At 41.6% G+C, this 17,526-nt stretch overlaps 1 protein-coding gene across 3 annotated transcripts in view; it reads right to left on the bottom strand.

Annotated features, from left to right (window-relative positions):
* Positions 1-17,526, bottom strand: part of LOC140910468 (uncharacterized) — a 109,397-nt gene that overhangs the window by 69,271 nt on the left and 22,600 nt on the right. For all 3 annotated transcript variants that reach the window (XM_073341417.2, XM_073341419.2, XM_073341421.2), the window contains 2 exons: positions 4,372-4,568; positions 1,805-1,869 (listed from right to left, as the gene is read on the bottom strand). In XM_073341417.2, the coding sequence (XP_073197518.1) occupies positions 1,805-1,869; positions 4,372-4,568 (262 nt within the window). The remainder of the gene's footprint in view (positions 1-1,804; positions 1,870-4,371; positions 4,569-17,526) is intronic.

Here is a 17,526-nt window from a genome sequence, read left to right as displayed (position 1 = left end):
TATTTAGAAGAGAGTCCCAAGCTAATAACGTACGGTTGCAGTGCTCAATTGATGCACCTCCTAGCCAAAGACTTCAGTGTTCCAGAAATAAAGGCTAATGTTGTTGAAATTGCAAAATACTTCCGTAACAACCAATCTACAGCAGCTGCTCTGAAAAAAGTGGGAGGAACCAAGCTAACTCTCCCACAAGACGTGCGATGGAACTCAGTAGTGGACTGTTTTGAGCATTATATCAAGAACTGGCTTAATGTGATGACTGTTTGTGAACAAAATAGTGAACAAAATAGATGGCACTGTCACAGCCAAAATCCTCAACACTGGGCTTAAGAGAAATATTGAATACATGCCTAGTACCCTGAAGCCTATTTCTGAAGCCTTGAACAAAATGCAGGGAAATAGCTGTTTTATTGCTGATGCTGTTGAAATTTGGAAGGAACTGAGTGAGATCTTAAAAAGAGAAATATGCAACGACAGAGTTAAATTACAAGCATTAAAAAAACAAATGGGACAAGCACTATCTCTAGCTCATTTTCTCGCAAATATTCTCAATATTCGGTACTAGGGTCAAACCTTAACTGCTGAAGAAGAGGAGTTGGCTATGACATGGACATCCAGCAATCATCCCTCTGTAATGCCAACTATAATAAACTTTAGAGCTAAGGGTGAACCATTCAAGAAATGTATGTTTGCTGATGATGTTTTAAAGAAAATCACACCAGTGAACTGGTGGAAGTCACTTAAGGACTTGGATTCAGAGACCGTTGAAGTGATAATCTCACTTTTAACAGCAGTGGCTTCTTCTGCTGGTGTAGAAAGAATATTTTCTTCCTTTAGACTAATTCATTCCAAATTGAGAAATTGTTTGGGACCTGAAAAAGCAGGAAAGCTTGTTTTTCTTTTCCAGATTATGAACAAACAGGAAAATGAAGGTGAAGACAACTGAGTTAGCTGCAGAAGCCAATATATTAAATTTATCATGTTGACCTGGCTGACAGTCTTTTTTTTTTTTTTAAATACTTTATTTAACTAATTTAGTTAACAATTTAAACAAAAACAAACCTGATTTTGAAAAACTTGAATGTTTAACTAAATTCAAAAATTCATATGCTTGTTTTGTTAAAATATTAACACTGTTGTTTTAGTTAAATAAAACAATTTAAATGTGTGTCTGGTGATGTTCTCCTCCTAATACAGCATGGCAAGAAAATCCTCCAAATATTAATGATAGTTCACCTACCAGCGACTTCATAAATATCTGCTTCAATTACCTTTGGTAAATTAAATAACCAAACAATCATTTATTTTCTGATATAGCTGTAGAACTAATTTGAAAAGTTTTCAAAATAAATCACTTTAAAAATGTATAGTGTGTACCTTCTAAAAATGAAACCTGCATCTATCTCTGAGTTGTGAAAAATATGTATTAAGGTTGTAACAACCAACAAGAATGCTCTTTTATGTAGAAATCCATGATTAAATCAAGTCTTCCTGACTAGTGATTTAAATCAAATCCATCCTGAATTAAACTATAATTTTGTGACTGAAAGCAGAATTTTATAATTAAAGCATCATCTCAGTCTTAATTACTATGTTGTACTGTGGACTTTCCCAAAAGACTTATTACATAACATAACATAACCTCAATTTTGTATATAGCAATTTCACTTGTGTGTGTTAATATACTAAGTGTGGAAAAATAAGGGTTTCACCTGGTAGTAGTTTTGCCTTTTTCTCCAAAATACCAACATTTCATAAATCAAGAGCATTTCATTCTATATAATTATCAAAGCAATAAGAAAAGAACCTTATAAAACGTCGAAGGTGGTGATCCTTTTGCTCCATGAATTTTCACTGCCCCACCTTCAATACCTACAATGGTTAAAAACATCTATTTTAATGACTTCAATATAATTTCTGAGAAAGTACTATCAATTCATCTTATGTGACACTATACAAAACAAAAATGTTATGGATACTCCTATCATCAAGATCCATGCAAAAGAGACAGTCTTCTATTGAACAGCTACATCTGCATTAGCAACTCAAGTATCAAATCCATGGATTTATCTTCAGTTTGCCTTTTAACTTAACTGTTGAAATATTTATTCACAGAGTATTTGAATACGTAACACATGACATGGCCTTAGGACTCAACTGTTGTCTTCTGCTCAATTGCCAGTGATGACACACAAATCTATAATTCTCAGCAAATTCAAGGATTTAAGCATTTTTTTAAAATTCATAAACTTTTGACACTCAACAGCATATTAAGGTGAAATACTTGGATCTTTGGGATTGTGACCCGATCCCCTCCCCTGACTGAGGAGGCCTTCACAGAAAGGGAGTTGGAAAGAGAGCAGCTGGTGGCAATGTATCACACCACTGACTGCTGTTGGCTGGAGTGGGTTGGGCTGCCTCACATGGGAAAATTAAGGAATTCACATTTGGAGAAAGACAAGAGTCTGTCCAGAGAAACTTGGTAAAAAAAATGTGTCCTGGCTGGCAAAAGCTGTATAAATGTAGGCCCTATATAGCCTTAATCTTTTTGTTGATAAAAGTAACAAGATAATCTAGAGAACATTTCAGGGCAAATAACATATTTGACAGTGCACATCGTAACACGAGCGAGGAGTCAGTCAAAGCACTGCCTGACTAGTTTTAGGGCTTGATCCTGTACCCACTGAAGTCAACAGCAATGTTCCCATTGACTTCAGTAATGTAGGATCAGGGTCTTACTCAAAAATAGCATGTATAAATCCACCTACATCTAAATAAGATGCAGTTTATCACTAACAAATCTATGCCTGAGAGTGTTTAGCAAAATATGAAAGCCATCATACAAATACTCTGAACTTCATGGAGACCAAAAATAAAGAGAACTTCTTCAGACATTTTCTGAAGAATGAAAATTTACAATAATCTTAAATGTCACTGTCAAAACTACAACAGCAAGGTTCATTTAGTGTTAATTTCAATTGCCCCGCTGCTATTATAGAATAATGTCTGTACAATCAAATGGAAGATTTGCAGGATTTTTACACGAGGTGAAAAAGAAATGCATGACATCCATCAACAAAAGGAAAACAGAAAGAAAACCTCTTTGTTCAAACGCGTATTGTAACTAATCCTGCAGTACAACAAAATCAGCAATGTGAACATCAAAAACAGATAGCCTGCCCTGTTCTTTCTGGTGTACATGTCAAAGCACTTAAAACTAAAAGTATTTAAGAAATCTGTCTATCTTCCATCTGTTATATTTCTAAGAGGAAGACTAACGGAAAGTTCATGTGAAAGTTCATTTTAAGTTCAAACGTGTCATATCGGGTCATTTACAAGCTAAAAGTTCATTGGAAGGTTAAGGTTCTATTTTTTAAAAAGGCTAGTGGCTAAAAGCAACAAGCTGGCCTTATCAGACTATTTGTCATTTGATTATGTTGCATGAGCAGAAGGTTCACTGTACAATTTTAAGATAGAAATGTTTTGCTTAAAAATAAGGCTAATTTGAAAGCTCAGGAGTTTATCCTAATGAGTTTTAAGTTTGAGTTTTAATTGTTTTGGGTTTTATAAGGGAACTAGATTTCCATTTGGATAAGATCCACAAAAAGCAAATTCCTTTTCACACTGGTTTGTCTATAAAACATGGGACTAAGAACTAAGAGATGTCAAGTTACTCTAAATGAGCAGTTTAGCAAGGTGGCTTGTCCACACTACTGATGTTGAAGTCTAGTTTTCAAATTTAGGACTGAAATTAAAGTATTTTGGAGGGTAGTATGGTGGGATTCTGTAATAGCTGTTTCTAGCTACGAAATCTTACCCTTTTTAAGGTGACACAGTCAAGTGGCTAAAAACAAAGGTTTATCATGGGCTGTCTTAAGCAGAGTGGCTGCCCATTGCCGAGAGAGAGAGAGAGAGAGAATGTGTGTGTGGGAGTGAGAGAGAAGGGGGGCGGGGGCTGCATCAGTAACTAGTTAGAAAAAAAAGGAGGGTGAGCTGGATTAAAAAGTACTGAAGTCTAATAGAGATAGGGAGTACTTCCTGAAAGTCACAGCAAAAATATTTTAAGTGCTTCAGAAATACATGATTTATTAGACTTGGTAATTATTATATATGTATTTCAATAACGAAAAGAAATTAGATTACTCAAAAATCTTCTGAATGAGTCACAGCTAATCTAAATTTCCAAAGAATGGCACAAAGCAATCTGGATATCCTTGTGAGACAGCCCATCTTAATATCATGCTTCAAAAGAACAGACTTTAGTAAAGTTACATGGAAAACATGGAAACTACAGTAACTACTTTAGTCTGCCAACATAGCTTACTGAATAGATTTCCTCAATATAAGGGTCCTCTGCCTGCAACAGCCACTAACCTGGAATTTCAGTAATGGAAACTTGAGAAAAGTCACATGTGACATCTGGCAAGAGATAATGCTGAGGGTTGCCAATTTCATACACCAACTGTTCAGCCACCGTGCCAAAAGAGATTAGGCCCCCTGTGTCAGGTGGTTTGGATAGAGTAAAGTGCCCATCAGAAGAACATTCTACAATGGGAAACCCCATGTTATGCCTAAAGAGTTAAAAACATTAAAAACGTTAAGAGTTCAGAATAAAAGAAAAAAATATTAATTACTTCATAAGTAATTAACACATACCAACATTTTTATAGAAGCAACTAAATTAAATATTAACCAATAAGATACAGCACAGAACCTTTATAGACACAAACAAGAAAATATTGAATAAACTGTCAAGACAATCAACTAACTGTATTACCTGCGATACGACAAATAAGACCACACACTTACATAAATTATGTTGCCCAGTAGTAAAATGCAGAAGTAACCATAGACAGAACCCCGAAGACACCAACAATGGCTAAAAGAGGGGTGAAGGAGCCGTCATAGACTATGACACTAAAGCAGTGATTAAATGGGTGGGAAGAGAATCAGAGGAGTAAAGACTCATGAAAACCCAAGGAAGAGGTAGAACACAGAAAGAAGGTTGTGACCGACAGTTGTGAAAGTAGACAGGCAGATACAGGAAATCAGAATCGAAAACCGGCCCTACAACTTGGCCATGAGGTCACTGGCGATTTATTAAAGTAGGAAAAGTGGAATGGAGGGTGGAGAAAACAGAGCACCTAGGAGTGTACTAGAGGAGCAGTCAAAACAGCAGAAGCAGACTGGATTCAAGGATCTTGGAGGCAAAGGGATGTAGGGAGATTGAATTAGTTACATCTTTTGAAGATACTTTTGTGGCCTTTGTAATAATAAATGGAAAATCAGCATCAGAAAACTGGAAGTATTAAAAGACACAAATAAATCATAATTCAGTGCAGTAAAATAATAAAACCCAGATGGATAAGAGAAAACAGTGAGGCAAAATAAGGAGAAGAGCAGTATGACAGAGAGAAACAGAAGGTTTTCATAAAAAAACAATGTAATTGCACAGGAAAAATGATAAACAAGCAGTAATAAATACAGTTCCATCACTGCTAAAATGTGGTTGGCTCTTCATTGGCATCTGGACGAATTCTTGAATACAGCAGAATCTCAGAGTTATGAGCACCTAGGGAATGGAGGCTGTTTGTAACTCTTTGTAAGGAGAGTGATCACTTTAGATAAGCTATTACCAGCAGGAGAGTGGGGTAGGGGGAGAGAAAATCCTTTGTAGTGATAAACACCCATTTTTTCATGGTTTGTGTGTATAAAAACATCTTCTGTATTTTCCACAGTATGCATCCGATGAAGTGAGCTGTAGCTCACAAAAGCTTATGCTCAAATAAATTGGTTTGTCTCCAAGGTGCCACAAGTACTCCTTTTCTTTTTGCAAATACAGACTAACACGGCTGTTACTCTGAAATCTGAAATATTTGAAACTCCGAACAAAATGTTATGGTTATACATTCAAAAGTTTACAACTGAACATTGACTTAATACAGCTTTGAAACTGTACTATGCAGAAGAAAAATGCTGCTTTTAACCATCTTAATTTAAATGGAACAAGCACAGAAAGTTTCCTTCCTTGTCAATTTTTTTTAAACTTTCCCTTTTTTTGTTTTTTTTTAAAGTAGTTTATGTTTAACAGTACTGTATTTGCTTTTTTTTGGGGGGGGGGGAGGGTCACTGCTGCTGCCTGACTGAATACTTCCAGTTCCAAATGAGGTGTGTGGTTGGTCAGTTCGTAACTCAGGTGTTGTTAACTCTGAGGTTCTACTGAAGTTGCTTTCGGAGTTTTAAGACTTTTCTTCCTGTTTCAAAGAACTCCTCTGAGTAGAAGCGATGACCAGTCAGCCTCACTTCAGTCCCTGGAAAAATCATGGAGAAGGTCCTCAAAGAATCAATCCTGAAGCACTTGCATGAGAGGAAAGTGATCAGGAACAGCCAGCATGGATTCACCAAGGGAAGGTCATGCCTGACTAATCTAATCGCCTTCTATGATGAGATTACTGGTTCTGTGGATGAAGGGAAAGCAGTGGATGTATTGTTTCTTGACTTTAGCAAAGCTTTTGACACGGTCTCCCACAGTATTCTTGTCAGCAAGTTAAGGAAGTATGGGCTGGATGAATGCACTACAAGGTGGGTAGAAAGCTGGCTAGATTGTCGGGCTCAACGGGTAGTGATCAATGGCTCCATATCTAGTTGGCAGCCGGTATCAAGTGGAGTACCCCAAGGGTCGGTCCTGGGGCCAGTTTTGTTCAGTATCTTCATAAATGATCTGGAGGATGGTGTGGATTGCACTCTCAGCAAATTTGCGGATGATACTAAACTGGGAGGAGTGGTAGATACGCTGGAGGGGAGGGACAGGATACAGAAAGACCTAGACAAATTGGAGGATTGGGCCAAAAGAAATCTGATGAGGTTCAATAAGGATAAGTGCAGGGTCCTGCACTTGGGACGGAAGAACCCAATGCACAGCTACAGACTAGGGACCGAATGGCTAGGCAGCAGTTCTGCGGAAAAGGACCTAGGGGTGACAGTGGACGAGAAGCTGGATATGAGTCAGCAGTGTGCCCTTGTTGCCAAGAAGGCCAATGGCATTTTGGGATGTATAAGTAGGGGCATAGCGAGCAGATCGAGGGACGTGATCGTTCCCCTCTATTCGACATTGGTGAGGCCTCATCTGGAGTACTGTGTCCAGTTTTGGGCCCCACACTTCAAGAAGGATGTGGATAAATTGGAGAGAGTCCAACGAAGGGCAACAAAAATGATTAGGGGACTGGAACACATGACTTATGAGGAGAGGCTGAGGGAGCTGGGATTGTTTAGCCTGCAGAAGAGAAGAATGAGGGGGGATTTGATAGCTGCTTTCAACTACCTGAAAGCGGGTTCCAAAGAGGATGGCTCTAGACTGTTCTCAATGGTAGCAGATGACAGAACGAGGAGTAATGGTCTCAAGTTGCAGTGGGGGAGGTTTAGAGTGGATATTAGGAAAAACTTTTTCACTAAGAGGGTGGTGAAACACTGGAATGCGTTACCTAGGGAGGTGTAGAATCTCCTTCCTTAGAGGTTTTTAAGGTCAGGCTTGACAAAGCCCTGGCTGGGATGATTTAACTGGGAATTGGTCCTGCTTTGAGCAGGGGGTTGGACTAGATGACCTTCTGGGGTCCCTTCCAACCCTGATATTCTATGATTCTATGATCAAAAAAGACACTTAAAACAAAACCAAAACTGTATACCTTCTAAAGAGGCCACCTGGCTCGACTCCTCTCATAAGAAGGTGGAGATGTGTCCAAGAAAAACTTTCCAGAGAAAGGAGAAGAACAAATGGTGGAATAAGAGGAGCTAAGGAGCTATGCAGTCCCCCAAAGCATCTCTCTGAGGGCTTGCTTTTGATAGAGGCTGAGCATCACAATTCTCATTGAAATCAGTGATCATCAAGCTCTAAATGCATACTTAAAATAGTTTTGCCTTTGGAACAGTCCTCCTGAACTAATTATGTTCTTGTTCTAATACTGTATATTGTTCTAATACTGTACGTGTATACTCTACACGTAACTAAATTGGTTATAGAAAAGTTTGTGCATCTAAGTCTGGAGAACAGATATACATGAAGTTTTAAGGGAAATAAGCAAAGAAACCAGTGAACTCTTAGCCATGGTCTACACTACGAGTTTAGGTCGAATTTAGCAGCGTTAGAGCTATTTAGCCCTGCACCTGTCCACACAACGAAGCCATTTTTTTTTACATAAAGGGCTCTTAAAATCAATTTCTGTACTCCTCCCTGAAGAGGGGATTAGCGCTGAAATAGACATCACCGGGTCAAATTTGGGGTAGTGTGGACGCAATTCAACGGTATTGGCCTCCGGGAGCTATCCCAGAGTGCTCCATTGTGACCGCTCTGGACAGCACTTTCAACTCAGATGCACTAGCCAGGTACACAGGAAAAGCCCCAGGAACTTTTGAATTTCATTTCCTTTTTGGCCAGCGTGGCAAGCTCATCAGCACAGGGGACCATGCAGTCCCAGAATCACAAAAGAGCTCCAGCATGGACTGAACGGGAGGTACTAAATCTGATTGCTGTATGGGGAGACGAATCCGTCCTATCAGAACTCCATTCCAAAAAACGAAATGCCAAAATATTTGCAAAAATCTCCAAGGGCATGATGGACAGAGGCTACAACAGAGACCATCAGCAGTGCTGCATACAAATTAAGGCGCTCAGGCAAGCCTACCAAAGAGGCAAACGGCCGCTCCAGCTCAGAGCCCCACACATGCCGCTTCTATGATGAGCTGCATGCAATTCTGGGGGGGGGGGGGCCTACCACTACCCCACCCCGTCCATGGATACCTGCAAGGGGGGAGTCTCATGCAACAGGGATGCGGATTTTAGGGACAAGGAAGATGAGGAGGAGTAGAGCGCACAGCAGGCAAGCGGACGAACCGTTCTCCCCGACAGCCAGGAACTGTTTATCACCCTGGAGCCAATACCCTCCCAACCCTCCCAAGGCAGGCTGCCGGACCATGAAGCTGGAGAAGGCACCTATGGTGAGTGTACCTTTGTAAATATAATACATGGTTTAAAAGCAAGCGTGTTTAATTATTAATTTGCCCTGAAGGCTTGGGATGCATTCGCGGCCAGTACAGCTACTAGAAAAGTCTGTTAACGTGTCTGGGGATGGAGCAGAAATCCTCCAGGAACATCTCCATGAAGCTCTCCTGGAGGTACTCCCAAAGCCTTTGCAAAAGGTTTCTGGGGAGGGAAGCCTTATTCCGTCCTCCATGGTAGGACACTTTACCACACCAGGCCAGTAGCACATAGTCTGGAATCATTGCATAACAAAGCATGGCAGTGTATGGTCCCGGTGTTTGCTGGCATTCAAGCAACATCTGTTCTTTATCTCTCTGTGTTATCCTCAGGAGAGTGATCATCCCATTAAATAAGGGGTTCACACATTGAACAAAAAGAAAACAAAATATTGAATAGATGCTCATTAAGTGAGCATCATCCAATTTGTACACTGAATGAAATGGGCCCTGTGGGAAAACAGTATGTGATCATGTAATAAAAGACTGTGTCACAAATGCATAGACAAAAAGGGGTATAATTAAGGTTACACCTTAATTATGGCATTTCCTAACTTTTGAGTGCTTGACTTTGCAACCCTTAATAATGTTCTTTTAATGTTTTAAGAGTGGTTTTAATGTAATTTCTTTGTTTTTTAAAAAAGGAAACAGAAATTCTATTGTGTAGTATCATGTTAAGAGCCACATGGGTCATCCACAGTACCACTCTCAGCCACTTGAACTAAAACAGTAACTGATCAGAGCAGCAAGTTGTAAGGCTTCTGTTTTTCAGTATTTATTAATTTCATTTTTCAGGGTTTATCTTTAGCAATTTTTGAGCTTCATGTAGGTATCCAAAAATCTGGGGCTGGGTTTTTCAGGGTTCTCTCTTTGTATATGCTGTAATGAGTAATGTATATTATATATATTATTTATTACAGTAGTTTATATACTCATGAGTAATCTCTTTGTAATGTTCCCTATAGAATTTTAATGTATTACTGTTTCACACAGCACTACATTAAAACGCACTAGGGAACCTTTAGTGTGCACCGGCAGGGTCTACATGGACCAATAAATATGTAACATGTCAGTGGGCTTTAGAAATCACATGCTCATAGTTGGCATTACAGCTCTGTGTAGACAAGCCCTTCCATACAAGTAACTATTTCCAGTGTTTTTCCAATATTAACTGGATAGATGCTAATTTCTTTTCTTTTTTTAAATCAAGGCTATTTTATTGGTTAAAACCAAAAATAAAAAGCCCTGGAAGTTGCTGTCCTCTTGTGGATCAGCACTAGAGAGGAATGAGACACTTTGTCAGTAGATTTCACAGATGGTACTTCCTGGCAGCAGAGGAATGGTGAGATTCAGGAATCTTGGGTTCCATTTCAGGCTCTAGATGGGAGTTTGCTCTGGTGGGAACAGACTTCTTCCCATTCCCCAAAAGCGTGATCCCCTCTACACTTTCTCCTGTCTCAATCCTGTCTCTACCTCACCATTGGCTCCTTGTCTCAGTCCCATTTTCTCCACCTAGTCAACCAGTCTCCACTCCTCAGGCTTCTGATCCCAGTCCCAGTGTCCCTACCCAGTAAATCCTAGCCTGAACCCTTCCAGACTCCTTATCCCAGTCTCTCCCTCACCCACTCTTCTGGCCTGGTCAGTCCCTCTAGTCCCAGTTCCCTCCACCATTTGCTGATCTGTGCCTCCCTTTCACCCATATTCTCCATGCCCATCTCCTCCCAGTCTTCTCATCCAACCTCACTGCCCTCACCTCCTTCCACTTCTCATCCCAGTCTCTTTGCCCAGTCCCAGTTCTTCCCCTGCATCCAAGCTTGTCAAGTCTGTCTCCCTTCCTTCCACCTCACAGATTCCCAGTTCCAGGCTCCTGGCCCTGCCAATCTCCATCTGTGCCCCCAGAATCTACCACCCAGGTACCTTGTCCCAGTCTACTCCCCCAGACCACCCCCTCAATGTCCTAAAACAGATCTTGTCCCCTATACATTTAAATCAGACTGCTTTCTCCCCCACAAAACCTGGGTGCCAGCAGGGAAGTCACTAAGAGAACAGGAGAAACAGGCTCTCTGCTCTCAGTTCCAGCACCCAGCCCACCCCAGAGCAACCAAGAACAGCCATCATAGGGAGAGTCTGGACCCACCCCTGTAGCCCTGGGCTGGAAGAGGCATGCTCAGTTGCTCTGTGAATATAATGCATGCACGGGCTGGTCAGCATTAGGAGCTTTGAAAGGCTCACATATGCTTAGTGTCTAATAGAGGTCTGAATGGAGTATCTGGCTGTAGTGTTGGGAGATCATAGTCTAGGAGTTGCAACGGAGATTGGATGGATGTTTGTAGTAGATCTGTTAGTCAAAACTACCACAGCCAGTACAGAACTATGAGAATGATCATGGCTTTCTCTCTTCTGATTTTGGAAATCATCCTGATGATCAGAGGAAATTAGTAGAAGGAGACCTTGGGAATCACTGCTGGAGAAAAGAACCAGGTAGTGAGCCTGGCCTCATACCTTCTCTGAAACTGAAGTTCTGACACTTGAAGTTGACACTGGAGGCAAACAAGTCTAATCACAGGGGTATCCCAATGCAGGTACAGCTGCTCTGTGATGGACCTCCACTGAGACCACTCATGAAGTTTGCCAAATTACTACCCATTCCCAGGAGGTAAAAGAGCCCCAGGGGTTATCCTGCATTGATGGCACCACTTCCAGAGCTTGATAGTTTCTGGACAGTGGGGAGAGAAGCATACACCTCCTTAATTGTTTATATAGTGCATCACAGAGATGTTTTCTGTCAGGATCTGCACTGTGGAGTTTTAAAGAACAAGTAGGAAGGTCATGCAGGCTAGCCTCATGGTTGTGAGTTCCAGGACACTGATATGGAGCCCCATGTCCTGTGGACACCATTTCTCTTACATCTGCACATGACACAAGTGGAACTGAACTGAAACGGTGGAAGGAACATGCAAATGTGCATGGAGAAATATGGTTCTCTTCTTCCTCCCCAACCTGTCCCTGATGCATCTGTGATTTAAGCCATAGTTGGGGAGGAAAAAGAGAACCATATTTCTCCATGCACATTTGCATGTTCCTTCCACCGTTTCAGTTCTGTTATTACATGAAGTGGGACCACGACCTTGATCTTGCTCATTAGGTGTTTTGCTGGGGAATTGACTGACCTGAGCCAGAGTTGGAGTGGCCACAAAGTGAAATCTGGTGAGCAGTATCATGTATGTGCATGATGACATATGGCCTAGCAGTCCCAGACACGTTCATGCCTTTGTAGTAGCGACGGAACTGACAGGAACCTGTCCTCAGGAAGATATGCTCTCACCAACCTGGAGTCAATCATGGTTCTTCTGAACTCAAATCACTTGCAATGGAACGAGAGAATTTTGATAATTCACTAGGAGGCCCAGCTGAGAGAACAAGGAGAAGGCCTGGTCTAAGTTTCCCACTGCCTCCTGCTGAGATTAGCAAATTGTCTAGGTAAGGATAGATATGAATGCCCTTCGGAGCTGTGCCACTACCCCTGCTAGGCAGTTTGTTAAGACTTTTGGTGCTATGCAGAGTCCAAATAGCAGTATTTTGTACTAGTAATGACAAGACCCCAGTGCGAATCTTAGGTTCTCCCTATGGGATGGATGGATGGCTATGTGGAAGCATGCATCCTGCAAGTTGAGAGCCATGAACCAGCTTTGAGCATGAAGAGATGGGATCCTGGAGGCAAGCGTTACCATCCTGAATCTGAAATGGCATATATATTAGTTGAGTCATCTCATGTCTAGAATAAGACAATGATAGCCCTGTAGTATTTCTTCTATGTCTCCTAGATGGAACAACAAGTCCATTTCTGGTTGTAACAGGCTCTTGTGAGAAAGATCCCTGAAGAAGTATGGGAGCTGGGGGATGAGTAGGTAATGTATAGGGTATCTCTGGACAATGATTTTTAATGCTCATTTGTCAGCTGTGATGGCGACCGCAGCCCAGTGGAAACGGAAACTCCCAAAGGTGGGGGCATACTCCAGATTGAGAATTACACTGGAATCAACACTCCTGTCAAATCTACTGCCTCTGACAAGGTGTAAGGTTGGTTGAGGAGATGGAAGATAGGCATCCCCTAGAGCAGCTGGGCTTCTTTCTGTCAGTAATCAGGCTGTCAGCCCTTTGTCAAGGCTGATACTTGTGCTACAGATCCACAAGATCTGTGCTATGCTCCTGCCTGTAAGCAGTCCCTTAGGAGGATCCCTTCAGCGTGTCAGATACCAAGTGGTAACACTTTTCCACAAGGTTAGGTCATGAGGCTTCAATGCCTCCTAGGCTGTGCACCGGGGCTCAAGCAATCTTGTTTCTCACCGTGACCTCGGCCCAGCGAGTCCAACTTAAATGACTCCTGTTCAGATACTTCCTGAAGCGAGTAAAAGTATCTGCAACAACTCCATGCAGCCTTTTCAAAACAGAGTACGGGTTATTAGTCAATGGGAATATAGCATAGGGAAGTCCTTAGGTTAGCACAGAGAAGCAAAGGTTAAGACATAGCCCATACTGGCCAAGCCAGGGCTCCCTTGAACCACGCTGCTGGAGGAATCACCTTTGCTTCCTTTCTCCGTCTCTGTTTCTTTTGTCTTAGTCACCAGTGAGACTGTCTCTCTGCAACGCCAACTCTTATCACAGCCTCCTGTTACTTCAGTCCATTGTCCTTCTCCTGCAGAGCTATGCTGCGTTCACATGTTCAGCCTGCCAACAATGGGAATCGCCAATTGTTCAGTTGTCTTTGTTGATATTGTCTTTTTGGATCCCTGACTGGTATGGGTTGGTTCCAGCCAGTCCTTAATGACCCATTCATATCACCCCAGACAGTCATGTGACACAAACAACTCACTTCTCCTGCACTGCCCCAGAAGCAGAATTTTAATCCTTTTACATCCAGTAGGGAGCCCTAACAAGTCGAATAAGTCACTGCTATGCAGAGCATTCATAAAAACATTAGACAGCTCCCACTTTTGTATGACTTTCTATAGGGCAATGGTGTATAAATCCCCAGGGACTGTAGTGTAGTCTTCAAACCCTTGAGGGACTTGAGTATTCATCAGTCCTCTGGCTGAATAATTCCATTCCCTTCAAGGGCAGGTCCTCTAGAGTAGCCTGTACCTTGCATGATATAACTGAAGCCACAAAGCCAACTTCATTGTAATGGCTCTGGCCACCGACCTCACACCTGTATCAGAAGTGTCCATGGCCACCTGTAAGAATGTTCTCACCACCATCTGGCCCTCCTTGATCCTTTCCCTCAACATACATCTGTTCATCTTCAGGATTTTTGATAGGAAGGGAATTTGATACTTCTCCCAAATGCAGTAATTATATTTGGTAAAGAGGAGAGGGAAACTTACTTGATGCCAGTGACCAGGAATAGGTCAGCACAGGGAGGAAAAATATATTTCGTCTTCAGATGGTGGTGCCATGGGGTGATATTGCCACAGGACTCTTTGCACTGAGAACATCTCCAGAAGTGATCCTAATTCCTCCTGGATACATCTCAGGCCCTTTCAAGGCTTTATCACTTCATTGCCAGGAGTCTCTCTCCCTGACATGCCCTGACCAAGAGCTTAAAGGCTCTGACCTTGGAGGAATGTTATTTTATGTCTTCCTTTCAGGACTTTCCTCTGGCTTTGGAACTGTGTTTAGGCTTCATCTGGCCCCATGATTTAGTTTTCCCCTTTGTGAGAGGATACCAATGCTGGCTCTATTGCTTGGAGCACTGGTATCTGTGTGGCTAGTGTAGGTGCCAGAGTAATCAATGCCACCATTGCTCATGATGCCAATGCCAAGACGGCCACTGCTGAGGCTGTTGGTGCAGAGGACTTCCTCAATGAAGTGGTCAGCATCAAAATCAGCTGCGCCAGCTTTGTCAGCACCCTTTTTGCCTTCTTTCCACTACCCAAGATCTGATATGTGCGGGAGTACTGGCCAATACTGGTTTATCTAGCCTCGTTCCAAAAATCGCTTCTGGGTCCAAATTGACCTGCCTGGACTGCTCTAGCAAATGTAGTTTGAGGTGAGCGTCTCGAGGTGTGTGGATCCTGGCAGAGAAAGTCTTCCACACAGTGTATCTGTCCAGAATGTGGCTCTCCCCTAGGCAGAAAAGGCATCAACTTGTATCTGTCTTTGATGGGTATCGCCTGTTGCAGGACTGAGGGTTTGGAGTTTGCTGTGAGGTGTTGCAGTTGACACAAAGTGCCTTGTCCCACTGGACAGGGAGGCAAATGGGACGGGGTGGGGAGGGGGAAGATCACCAATCTTTATTTTATTTTGGTGGTTTAGAGTGTGAAGGTAAGAGTGCACAAATTTCATTAAAGTGAACAGTTTTTAGGACTCTCTAATGAGACCAGTGGGTGGGACACTCACTGGGTTCTGTCTTGCTTGCCAGAGACAGTTAGAAGGATCTGAGGGAGGGTGCCAGCTGTCCAGGAGCCTGATGAGGCACAGAATGAATGCATAGCCCCAAGAGACAGTGCTATTCAAAATAATCCAATCTTGCGCCCACGGGGCACACGCTCCTAAAGTGGGATCTGCAGTGATGTACTTGAAGAACACTTTTGATCCTAGTCAAGAAATACCCTTAGTGATGCTGCAATTTGGTTCTCCAGAGTCTGTGATGAATCCCGCATGGCCCAAAAGGTTTGTGATACCCTAACTGCTGGAGGGCAAACACCCTTGACTGAGGGCAAGGAGGCTCCTCAGAGTGATTACTAATTAGCATTAGTTCACTCTTTCCTGGATTTAGTTTTGGTCTTCAAACATTCCAGTGTTCCTCTGACTTAGTGCCTGTGAATGATTGGAAGCACTGTGTGAGATAGATGAAAAGGAAATATAGAATTGAATGTCATCAGCATATTGCTGGCATCACAATCCATTTAGTTTCAGTCTCTGCACTATAGGCTATTCATCAATGTTAAATACCAGTGGTGATAGTATGTAGCAGTCCAGTAACAGCAAAAGCCACCTCTTATATCAATCTGCCAGAAACATCTGTCAGTCAGTCAATGCACAATGAATTTCTAACTAATTATACCTGAAGGATATAAAAGGAACTGTCACTTTTTGGTGGTTTTATTTAAATCAATAATGGGGAGAGGGTCTCAAGCCCAACTTCAGTTCATGAAAGCAACTTTTAGAGATATGAGTCAGATAAGGGCACTGCCTCATTCCTTTGTTCTTCCTCAGCAAAGCAGCATAAATAAAATGAAACACTGTTAAGAGAAGGCTAGGATTGCACAGCTAAGACTTACTGCCAGGAAATACCACATTACAATTGCAAGCACTACTTTAACTTGGTCTTCTTCTTTGTTTCCATCTACTCTAACGTTCTGTTTCCAACAGTGGCCAATATCAAATTTTTCAGAGGGAAGTTTTAAAAATCCATAATAGACAAATAGAGTAGGTCCACAACCAGCATCCATTTTAGTACTAAAAAAGAGATACAGTAATATAACCCTAACATGTACAGATCAAATGACAGTTTTAACTCTGATTTGCCTGCCATTAAGTTTAAATGAAACCACCCTTTATTTATGCATGATTACATTTTCTGCTTAGATAGTTATGCCTTATAGGCCAAAATCTCAGGTGAGTTCACGTCTGTTACTTTCACTCAGTAATATGCCTGGCTGTTCTCTTCTGTTCTTGTGAGTAGATAGGGTATAAGCAGCATGGCTTTTTGTAAATTTCAGTACCTTAACTGGTGGGGTGTTGGGGGTGAGAGGAGACAGTAGAAAAATGCATCAGGTGTGAGTGAGCAAGATTGCCCTCTAATGGCTAGTCTACAGAGAGAATAAAAACCCTGCTGTTATCAAAAGCTAAAGCCCTTTAATTCAAGTGCAGAGGCCTGGTAGAGGTTTTTGGAGTTGATTAATCATGGTTTTTGCACTGGCCTCACATGTGGATGCCTGTGCAAGAGAGAGAGAGATTTATATAGAAATTGTGTCTTATTGGCAACACATGGATTCCTTACACAAATCCTGATTTTGGTGGTACTGGATTGTGGGTAATCCAGCATAACACAGAAGCTATGATTTATTTATTTTTAAGTTATATAAACTGACTTTGGGGAAGCTGATAAGGTTAGTTCTTTCTAAACCGGTAAAAGTCCTATTACAGTATGTACAGATTTCCGTCAAATCCACTAGCTGTAGCTGCCTCTTTATGGGCATCTCACTAGTGCTGGTGGTATGCTAATAGGGAAGCAGATATTGGTGCATTTTGATCACTATTAGAATAAAAACAAAAAATCATTATTCAATCACCTGGACCTACGTGAGCCAAGGTACACTTCCAAACATTCAAATACAAAAGAGTAAACACTTCCATAAGCATAAGAGTCAAAGGTCTAATAATTTTGAAGTAGTTAACTATGATACTGAATTTGTTTGGTTATCTTACTTAATATATCCAGGCCTCCATATAGGAACCAACTATTTTAAAACTGACCAATTTTAAGAAGACAAC

This window comes from Lepidochelys kempii, chromosome 4 (assembly GCF_965140285.1).
Source record: "Lepidochelys kempii isolate rLepKem1 chromosome 4, rLepKem1.hap1, whole genome shotgun sequence".
Lineage (NCBI taxonomy): Eukaryota > Metazoa > Chordata > Testudines > Cheloniidae > Lepidochelys > Lepidochelys kempii.
The sequence above is the reverse complement of the archived record's forward strand: the minus strand, read 5'-3'. Positions and strand labels throughout refer to the sequence as shown.